The sequence below is a fragment of the Haliotis asinina genome, chromosome 12 (genome assembly GCF_037392515.1).
Source record: "Haliotis asinina isolate JCU_RB_2024 chromosome 12, JCU_Hal_asi_v2, whole genome shotgun sequence".
Classification (NCBI taxonomy): domain Eukaryota; kingdom Metazoa; phylum Mollusca; class Gastropoda; order Lepetellida; family Haliotidae; genus Haliotis; species Haliotis asinina.
This window is the reverse complement of record NC_090291.1, coordinates 41,633,877-41,645,526: the sequence shown is the minus strand read 5'-3', so window position 1 is coordinate 41,645,526 and position 11,650 is coordinate 41,633,877. Positions and strand designations below refer to the sequence as shown.

Genomic DNA, 11,650 nt, shown 5'->3' with positions numbered 1-11,650 from the left:
CAATTCCCTTATAATGGAAAACGATTATGAGAACTTCTCTGATATACTTTCATGTAAACAGTCAGTCTAACTGCAGAATGGCTCCAGCGTGTTTCTGTTCACGTTACACAGTTTGTACAATTTAAACCTGCCTTGCTGTCTTTTCTATGTACCTTTCCAGTTGAACGTGTTGTTGGACGGAATTTCTACATTGAAAAAAATGGCCGTTGCTTCTTGCGGTGAATCAATAGCCAAAGAATCCAAATTCTATTGCTTACAAAAGTATAATAATCAGAGTTCAACGATTCTGTATCAAACGCGGGGCGGTGGTGTAGCCTACTGGTTGAAGCGTTCGCTCGTCACGGCAACAGTCCGGGTTCGATTTCCCACAATGGCACATTGTGTGAAGCCGTGATATTGTTGGAATATTCTTAAAAGTAGGGTATAAATCACACTCAGTCACTCATTCACTGTATCAAACGAATTGTACCTACTTACCTACAGCTGCCACTACCTTTCTTTGCAGCACATACACCCGACACCCTGTGAAACCAGCTGCCACACGAATATATAGACATCAGCTGTGGTTACCCAACCTCACTTGCCCCTTTGACCCCCGAACAAGATTCAGTGACCACCAACGCCTGAATGGGTCCGTATAAAGGATAATGTCGTTGACCCCCTGCAGCGGTCAGGGTGAAGGTGACGGTCAATCTTGTTTACAAACCACCGGCCATTTGCCTAGTTCTTAGCTCGGGATCAACACCTTACTTTTTTTTCTTGCATTCGTTTAGATACACGGACCATTAACATAACGTCAATGCATGCATGCATAAATACGTTGGTAAAACACAAAAAATGCCTCATAGCCTCTGACCTGCATTATTTTCCCTGCAGCACTGCTCAAGCTCTAAATGAAGCCAGTCTAGATTTTCCACAGGTTTTATTTCTCACTGGGCCTCCTCCTTAAATGGAATCGTTTGTTTCCATCAAAATTATATACTATCAGAGACTAAGCGTTAGACTGTTCTATAGTTTATGAGTTAGAAGTTCTTGTTGACAGAAACAGTGGAAACACCTGCATATTCTTAACTGTAATGGATAGTAATATCCTTGATTTTTCAAGTTGTATTTGTTAAACGACTCAGGGTATATAACTAACAAATACCTTGCATTTGATGGATTTGACTTAAATTGTTTAGGCAATCAGTCTAACTAGATATCAATTTTAGTGATTTGGACAAGTGACTGATCGCTTTTGTAATTTGACCCAATGTTACAATCAGCGTGTCAAACCAGTCACTGAGTCCAGTTCTTCATGCAAAAATGCAAAAACGTTTTTGTATCCGCATGAAATCTTTTGAGGTTGAACTGAAATCACCCATTTCATTATATTGAGAGTTTTTGGGCTTGGTGAGTCCAGAATTAACTTGTGCACGAACGCATGCACGCACGCACGCACGCATGCACGCATGCACGCACACATACATACACAAACAAACAAGTTTGTTTACATGCAAGGTAGAGAACCCAACCGGGGGCATCCAACATCGCGACTTACCCTTGCCAAGCCAGCTCAGTGTCTGTGGCCTTCTTCAACAACTGTTGTTGTCCAAAGCTATGAGCCGTGCGCACAAAGTTGTCGACCAAACAATGAGAGTCGGAACTGCATTCAGGTCCACTCGGCATATTCCGTTAGTAGAGACAGCGTAGTGATATTGTACTGGGTGGGTGCCCTGTGCTGACAGATCTCTCCACGTATATAAAAGCAGTTCGTATGACCTGATGGTTGATAGTGAGCAAAGTCGGTTTCATACTGAATAGAAATTAGTTTTTCAGTTTGATGTTGAGCAGGGTGTTTCTGAAAGTGAATCCCTCAGAGATACGAGATATCGAATGGGGTGAACCGAATGTCAGTGGTTAACAAGAATGAAAACTGGACAGTTGACAGTCAGTAGAGTGAAAACAAATAGCTCCGATCAAACAGGAGGAAATATCTTCGTCTTCCCAAACTGTTTACTTGAAGATCTGTCAATCCGAATATTATTCGAATAATATAATTGAACTGAGTCGACAATGATGGGATTAATTGTATAGACGGAACGGACGAGGTGATTGCTCGTTAAACTAAACATACCTCAATTAGTATTGTGTTCACATCATTCGTTGCTTGCACGCACACACACACACACACACACACACACACACGCACACACACAATAATTTACCGGACTCGAACCAGGCAGGCATGGTCCTTCTCGAGGCCTTGATTATCACCACAGAGACGAGTAATCTCCCGTGTACTGATACATTTTTATTCGGGAACTTTTCGAAACAAGCCGTGTTTGTGGGGGACGAATGTATTTATTGAGGAGTCGTAAAATATATGCATTATGCCATATGACCCACCTACTAAGGGTTACATGTGCGTGTCGAGGGAGAGGCTTTAGTGTTAGACATTATTGCGATAGCCCACTGTGCCTGGTACTGATACTGATTTGTGCGTTTTAATCCTTGTTATAGGCGTTAGGCACTAAATATTTCTAAACATTCTTTATTAAATATCGCAAATTCACCAAATCGACAACAAAACGAACCCTCACCTGTAAATCTGAATCAACGTCACTATCAGTCACAGGTGATGAAGTGCGATAGGTACACTACTGGACAAAACGTTCGTTCGTCATGCCAAAGACATCGGTTCCTTTCATCTCATGGGTATAATGTGTGAATCCCATTTTTGAGATGACCCCTGGTGATATTGCTGAAAAATAGATACCATCAGTCAGTCACTGTAGATTATATATTCTATGTACCATCGTCTTTGTTCCAGGGCACAAGTGCTTTCCTCCTCCGTTCATTTGCATTAAACTTTGGTCGTTGCTAACTCTTGATGTACCATTTCCCCTTCTTCAAAATACTCCTGTTCTCAGACAAACACCCAGGGACAATATTCCCATATGTAACACTGATGTGATGGTTTTTAGGGCTTTAAGCTGGCCAAGAGACGTCCATCTTATCATAAAGTCGTCTGTGTCTACCCTTTCAGTCCCAGCACCGGTGTTCGTGAATTCACTTTCCCCAACGATCATGGTTAGTACATGTCTTTGCTTATCTGAATAAAATTTGAACCCGCAATGTCATGCTCATGTCATCGATCTCTGCACTGGGTGATGTGTTCGTGACTGTATCTGTGATGTCATCTCCCTCGTGTCACAACACCATTGGAGGATGGGAGGAGCTTTCACTTACGGACAGGCTTGTTTAGGAAAGCGGGCAGTCGAGACGAATTATGAGAATAATTGTTCTGTTTAGCCAAATTTACATTAATTAAACCACTTATGTTAGGGACTTTAAGATAGAATTAAAGTTGAATCCTCGATATGTATTTTAACAGATATCATTACAAAATGCCATTTAGAAAGTGGTCAGTTGAAACATATGTCATATTTGGGATTTCACTTTCTCCGTAAAATACAAATTCTAGTACTTCTTTGGTTGAGTCCCATCCGGGATTCGAACCCGCACCCGCTCAGAGCCAGGCATCTAATGACTCAACCAAAAACGTACTTTACTATGAAAGTGAAATCCCAAATATGATATATGTTGTATTTTAACCATAATGTATTTCATTTCAAGTCTCTAGATCTGGATATAATACTGTTTCCATATAAATTCAGTTCTAAATACACACATGCAACACACATATGCACATATATATATTTCTTTCTTTGGAACATGTTGCAGACGTTTACGCCCTTGAAGCAATAGCATGTCGACAGGAACATGTGCTGAACACCGGATGTCGATGAAGGACTTCGTCCAATGATGTTTATTCTAATCCTTTTCGAAGCAGGACATGACATTTTGGAAGTTGACCAGTCCACCTTCGACCGCCATCTGCCCAGTGGCGTATGACTTCAAGGCGGCCATCTTGCTGATGGCTATTTCACGCCACACTGTCTCGGTCGTCTTGACCTTGATTTGATATGACGTTAACGGTCTGTCACCGATAAGAACGATGGAGTTTCGCACGGTTAAGGAAATAAACATTTTAGAGTCAGTAAATTCAAACAAAACAGTTGTGTTGGTATTTGGGCATGTTTCTGGTATAAACCGAACCCGCATCAGACTGAACAGCGTTGTCATAGGAACGATTCTGATCAAGCCTACTCTACGGTTGCCGTCTATCTTTGTATTCACTTCTCCAAGAACTTCCAATGCTGACGTGAAATAATAGTTACGACCATTTGAGCTGATTTGCTGATTACCAAGAGCTGTCATGCAAAGGGAGGCAATTCGTCGCGCAGCCGTGTTCTGTTGGTCTACTCTAATGACATGGGAGGCCAAGGTCAAGGCCCATCTGTGATCTCCTTTATCAAGTGCTTCTTGTGCTGCAGCCACACATCTCTCAACACCGCCACCCAGATCTACATACCTATTGGCTAGTTCGTCTGGGGTCAAAGGTGAAAGGTCAACCGGGTCACCACTGAACCAACCCATGTATGTATTAAAGACGCCTTTAACGGACCACTCGACGGTGCCGTACAGTTCTATCAGATAGGGATGTGTTGCTAGATGTTCTGGTAGACGGACCTTTGTAGCAATTTCATCCGGCAGTAAGCCTTTGTTCATGAATCTAACAGTCTGATCATGAACAAACTGGATGGCGTCTCGATAACAGGTCAGCAGTGACAAGATGACATTAGCGCCCTCTAGCGGCCGTGTGTGACTCGGGACGAGGTAGTGAGGTTCAAGGTCAATAATCTTGTCCAGTGAGGATGTCCAATCTAGTAGACTGCGCGACTTCGTACCCCTGATGGCGTAGAGGTTGGGAAAGGCTCGGTATACGTCGTCAGCGCACAGGAACACCTTCTGGTCTGGCAGCCATACCCCTATCTGGTCCGGAGTCTCTCCGGGAATGTGGACAAGCTTCATGTTAACACCTACAAAATAAAGAAGTAAATGTAGAATAACTAGTCTTTCAACACTAAAATGACTACAATTTACAGAACATTGTCAAAAATAGGAAGCGTTAAGGAATTGCCGTTTAAGGTATTAAAGATACTAAGATACTAAACAACCAATCATATTTCAACGAGCCTTACAGTCATGTCTCTCTCAACCAACCTGCCATGTCTCTCCCGTATAATCTACTATACTGATACACATGTCTCTTTAACCTGTCACACTGATTTCTCTCTTCAAGCATCTGCCATAGTGATACACATGTATCTCAGTATATACCTGACCCCTATACCCTCCTGCCCCCGAAATGCCTGTCTACACCAACCTGGCCCAAAGATGTGTCTCTACACTATCCTGCCATGGAGATGTGTCTCTATACCAACCTGCCCCAGGAAATGTCTTTCTATACCAGTCTGCCCTAAAGGTGTCTATCTATATCAACCGTCCACGGTGACGATGTCCCCTTTTACCTGCCACAGTAATGTCTCTCTCTGTCCCTACAAACATCTTAGTTGGGAAGATGAGGCCAGATTCTTGTCCTTTCTCTGTCACTCTCATTTTCATTCCTATACCGGAATTGATGTGGTTCGGGGTGAGCACCCCAAACTGTCTCAAGGCTCGCTGATACCCTATCGGGGAGGTGTAGAAGAAGGCTTGGAACTCGGGCAAGATGCTACGATGTGCCCAGATTTCTGGTCTCGGTTGGTCCTTCTCAACAAACCCCTGATGTTGCAACAAAGAATGGCCTTCTTTAAAACATACCCACTGGTCTGGGGCATGAACTACGCCGTATTATATTTGGTGGGCTGAATGAGGAAGTGAACACTGAACTTTGAACAAACTTTTCAGTCAGCCTCCAGATCCGGGCCTCTTTTTACAAAGCACTACGGTGATCGTGAGTCACTAAAGTAACCTTAGTGCAATGTTAAAGAATGGGAGTAAAGGTTGCTTTGTGAAAGGAGGCCCCGAACTTCTCATGTGACCCTCGACATGGTCCGTGCGTCCGTTCGTTCTTTCGTGTAACACTGTAACAAGCTTATGTTTCACCTTAATGACGGCGGTTTGAGTAACAGGCATCATGAACATTGAGTGAGTTTAGTTTTACGCCGCACCCAGCAATATTCCAGCTATTGCAGCGGTCTGTAAAAATCGAGTCTGGGCCAGACAATCCAGTGATCAACAACATGAGCATCGATCTGCGCAACTGGGAACCGATGACACGTGTCAACCAAGTCAGCGAGCCTGACCTCCCGATCCCGTTAGTCGCCTCTTACGAAAAGCATAGTCACCTTCTATGGCAAGCATGTGTTGCTGAATCATGACCATCGGCCATGTGTTATAGGTTGCACATATGTATTTACAGCTGAAAGTGCAAAAAAGAACAAATGGATGCACCGAAGCCGTGTATGCTGCATTTCAAGCATTATGTTCCATCCAACTATAGGTAAAGTAATTGAGCGAAGTCGCAATAGTACTCCGAACTTGTAGATCTAGAGATGGGTACACACTATGCTATTTCTACCAGCGGATGCACATAGTGAGACATTTATTACCACCCGTGTTATACCTGGGATAAGTTAAGCAAATATGTTTATGCTCCTTAGCTGACTTTTGGAAACTTTACTTCAATAATGACGTCTTTTATCATAACTCCGATCCCCGACTACAAACTTATCCACCCCCCAACGACCCCTTCCTGGAACTAGAGGTGAAAAGTAGGAATTCGGTGCATAACAAAATTGGGATTCAAAAGTTTATTCTTAAATGAGTAAGTCTTTGCTTAAAATGGGGCATTTTACAGGTAAAGTTGCGAGACAAAAATGTAGTAAAAATATCAAGCCTTGCATACAAAGATCTGTTTCATTCTGTTTCACCCCTTCCTGAAACTCGAGATGAAATGTCGGAATTGGGTGCAAAACGGAACGGAAATGGAGCTGACAAGTTTTAATTTAAATAAGTCATAATAGCGGACATTTTGTAGGCAAAGGTGCAAGAAAAAAGTAGTGTGAATAACAGGTCTGGTACACAAAGATCTGTTTCATTGACGTACCCGAGCTCCGTATGTGTGGTCGGGGTAGTTGTGAGTGTAGATGATGGCTTTGACTGGCTTGCTGGTGATGTTTCTGAAGGCGGCGAGAATCTCCCTCCCAGCAGCCACGCTCTCCGTGACATCAACAATGATGATGCAGTCGTCGCCGACGATCATGATGGAGTTGGCGATGGCAAAGCCGATGGCAGAGTATACGTTGGGTGTTACCTGTACACGTACAGGAGAACCAATTATCCGTCCGGAGGTACTAACGCTACAGAAGACTAAATATAGTCTACTTTGATATTGCTCCTCGTTTCGTCTGAGCACCTTCGACACATTGGCTTAGAATAGGTTCTGAGCAGACCAACTTGTCGAAAACAGCGAAGAAATTGATCACGTGATCAAGAAAGTTGTTGATGTTATAATAGTAATAATGATAATGATACAGTAGTTTGAAATAAAGATTTACCTGTAATATCATATCTCTCATATAACATGTCCACCAGTGAGAGCTGTGAGTCATTATATATGTTAACTGACTGATCTATTTCTTATTATTCCCTTTATTATCATTTAGAGATCTGAAAATAAGTAGCAAATTAGAGATTTATACCAGCGGATGTATAATAAAGTTTAGATACAATTATTAAATGATAGATACATCTTCTTGGTTTGACCACATTATGTTGGGAACATATTGTCCCTTATAGACCATTTACTATCTAGCTTTAGGTTTATATCTTGATTTAAATTCAAAAGTGTTGAAAGCATTTGTTGGGAAGCGATATGCCACAGAGTGGGTGAGTGAAGCGTTCAAAATTTTGTCATATTATCTCCCTTGATCGGGTAAGTGACAGTAGTCATTTCGAGACCGTCTCAAAATCAAAGACTTCAGTAAATTTGGACACTTTCAGTTTTTTTTATCAGAGAAACCACCATTTCTTGAAATGTCAAGAAAACTGAAATAAATTCTTGAAGATGAACCTGGACACTGCATTTCCAGATTTACAGTAAGTAGATTATTAGTGAAAATGGGATTTCGTTAAAAAGAAACTTTAATGGTGTATGTACCTTTTTCCCAAGCGATCAACAAAGTTTAAACGTTTTTTAATGTATTACCTGAAAGGTGATCTTTCAGATATACCATAATGCCATGTGGCCAGTTGGTGTTATTTGCAAGATATTTGACAAAAAGTTGTGCCCGAGACTATAAAACAGCACAGCTTCGTCTGTGTCTGAAAAAAAAGTAGAATTTCCATCTGCTCCAAATATGTCACAATTTAGCGTAGTCCAAAGCAGTCATTGTAGAAATTTGGAAGAAATGACAATTCATCCATACGGTTATTTTATACATAATAATACTTATTATTTGGCTTTACATGGCGCCTGGTATCTAGCTAGAGACTGTTCAACGGCGTATCACAAAGTCTAGGGGTGATTAATACCCCGGATGACACTGTGGGGCGCTAGAAGAAAATTATCACTTTAACTATCCCACCTTATATCTATTTTCTGCAGCTTGAATAGAGACAGTTTTGAACAAACTCACTGCCTAAGGTGTGACCACATGTATCACATATGTATCGTTGTGAGGCAGGACTGAAGTCCTAGAAACCACTCTCCACCATTAACCCCCTGGATGCCGAGTTTTTTCCAGGTGGACATTTTCGTAAGGTTTGAAAAGTGAACGCTGTGCGAGATTTGCGCTCGCGTGGTCCTGGATCTGCGTACGGCTATAAAATTGCACAGAAATGTAGAATATTTAATTTCCTATCCGTTGGTATGAATATAACTGCGGCCACCCCAGGAGGTTTGAGAAATAGAAACTGCTAAAAGTTGTCCAAAACTTTTGTGTGTGTTGAAAAACAGTAATTTTCTCCGTTTTTTATCGTGCACCAATAAAAGCACTCTGCTGCGATTTTTTTTAATTTGGCATCTTTACGGAAAGTGTGAGCGGAGAAAATACAGCTTGATATCTGAATGACATAAGTGTATATGAAATGGATGCATGTGCTAATGCATAACGTCATACTCACAAAATCAAAAATGACCCGCAAAAAATGTCAAAAATCGATTTTCCTCTATGACGTCAAACGTAGACAGAGAGGCCATTAAAGATAAGCGGGCATAACTCCGGTCCGCTATGGTTTACATTAGGTCAGTGTAACTCAGATCACATGGAGAGAATTTGCTGTGGATACGGACAGTATATTGTCGTTATGTTTTGTTCAGAGTGAACCAAATTATTCCAATACAAAGTTCCCCAATGTGAGAGGATACCTTTTGATACTTTCACAATTTGTAAAAAAAAACATGTCAGTGTACTACATCAAAAAGCAGGTAATAGCGATTTGGATGTCCCTATCAGATACATAATTTAGTTCTTAGATTCCCATATTCTCCTGTTTGTGTAGATGTATTTTGATTAATTTTGCATCATTATTAACGGAGTAACAGCCATATTTTCAAATGTAATGAAATAACTGAAAATAATGCGACATTTTAGTTGACGTCACGGCATTTTTTGTGCATTTTGTGACGTCGAAAAAAGACGACTCTGGTTGCTGATTAGTATATATCTAAACTAATTTCCATTCAATGTGTAAAAGATCTCGGCTTCTGTGTCAGAATTCAACACTGTTTAGCCAAAATATGAAATGAATGGATTTACCACTCAGATAGTGTCCATAATATATCAACAATTACACGGTTTTACTACATATCTTATTGTGAGCAACACGCGCAGCTGCCTGGCATCTACTTAGCGTAAATGAAAATTTCGCAACACCTGAATATTCATTGAATATTCATTTAGGAAATAGACTTTTCTTCTGATGATTATGTAATTCTTTCACTTCATAAGTATGCAATGAAAGGTACAAAGAGATCGCTTGTTCATTAATGTTTTGAAACGGTAGTTTCAAATTCTCTTCCTTTTTGTGTGGAGGTGCGTCCATTCCCGTGACGGTATTGTTGATGATAAAGCCGACGGGTCAAACATCGTCCAGGTTTTAAATTGCTGTCGATACCTTGTGAATTTACGCCGCACATAGCGATATTCCAGTCATCATGGTGGGAGATACCAGAAATGTCCTTCGTTCCCACATAGTTATGTTCGGAATCGAAACAGGGTCTTGAGCGTGACCTGCGAATGTTCGACTACAAAACCACTCCAACGCCCTTCGGAGTGAGAGGTCCACCATACAGAAACATACAGAAAGTCAGTGATCGATTTAAAATGACAACTTACCGGAAGGATCTCACTCTCATAACCATTAATTCCAAACATGGGGAGGACAGTCTTAATGGGTCTCATACATTCTACCAGTATGGTCTACCATCCAGGTTATACCAACAAAAGCTTTGCCCATAAAGCCAACAATCTGGATCCTTACTCACAACCAGGTGCAGTGGGGAAGCCTAATGGTTAAAATGTCCTCTCATCACCAAAATCAGGCTTACCCATACAGTTACAGTGCGTGAAGCCCATTTCTGGTGTCCCTTACCGTGTAACTGCTGGAAAATTGTTAAAAGTGGCGCAAAGGTAAACTCACTCACTCACTCATTTGACCACATAAGGCCACCGATCTGCATCCGTACTCTCAACCAACTGAGCCAAGTCATTTAACTGGAGGATCTCTTTCTTGTTGAAGACATTCGATTGTTCCTTCAGAAGGTCCGGAGCGCGAGCACCGCTCACCAGTCTCTCTGTCTGCTCCTTCCTGCTCTGTCTTGACCACAGCCAGTTGCCCCCGAACGCCACCACCAAGAGGATGAGGGCGACAACAACACCAGTGTTCGCCATGTCGTACTACCTGGAGGAACGCAAGTGTATTTTTATCACTTTATTTCTTTTTGATTTGGATTGAACATTTCATACAAGTTTATCAAGTCAGCATGTTTGCTTTATTGTGTAACAGTTCAAAATACAAGGTGACAAGCTCTGTACATAGACTGTGGCAAGACGATCAAAATGTATGACAATGCAGTATTGGTAGTGAGAGTATGCAGTAAATCTACATCATTGGTTATGTAATTCAATTGTGGTTTCAGACCAGCGAGAGAAGCCACAATGTTTGCTACTTTTCCAGAATATATGTATTTTTCAGTTAATATGAAAAATGAAATTCAGTACATCATTTCTTCTCTCCTTGAATCCGAGAATAATGGTTTCTGCGTTTAATTTCAAATGATGTCGGCATTATTTTCCATCCATTCTAGTAGATGTAGCCAAAGCTTTTTTTTTACATATTTGCATTCATATAATAAATGTATGATCGATTCTATTTCAACACCCCGAAATGTAGAAAGTGGTGATTCTATCAGTTTGTATTTGTATAAGTCTATATTTCGTGCGAGGATCCTATGGAGAATATAGTTTGGAAACCACCTGTGCCTGGTATAAAATTATGTGTTTTCAATAGAGTAAGTGTAATAAGTATATCCAATTCTTTCTCCCAATTACTTTGATAAAACCGTTTTGGGTTAACAGCTTCCTTGTTGTAAAATATACAACATCATAGTGTATTTTAGCACAGCCTTACGTAGACTTACAAAAGAGTCTGTGGAAAGACTGAGTGAGAGAGTTGAGTTTTACGCCACACCCAGCAATATTCCAGCTATGTGGCGGCGGTCTGTAAATAATCGAGTCTGGACCAGATAATCCAGTGA

General features: G+C 41.2%; 1 protein-coding gene across 1 annotated transcript; it reads right to left on the bottom strand.

Moving 5' to 3' along the window:
* Positions 1-3,816: 3,816 nt before the first annotated feature.
* On the bottom strand, positions 3,817-10,784 carry LOC137257515 (linear primary-alkylsulfatase-like). The gene is made up of 4 exons (XM_067794842.1): positions 10,551-10,784; positions 7,003-7,204; positions 5,418-5,675; positions 3,817-4,925 (listed from the first exon to the last, which is right to left on the bottom strand). The coding sequence occupies exons 1-4, from the start codon at positions 10,782-10,784 to the stop codon at positions 3,817-3,819; spliced, it is 1,803 nt and encodes a 600-aa protein (XP_067650943.1).
* Between the last annotated feature and the right edge of the window lie 866 nt (positions 10,785-11,650).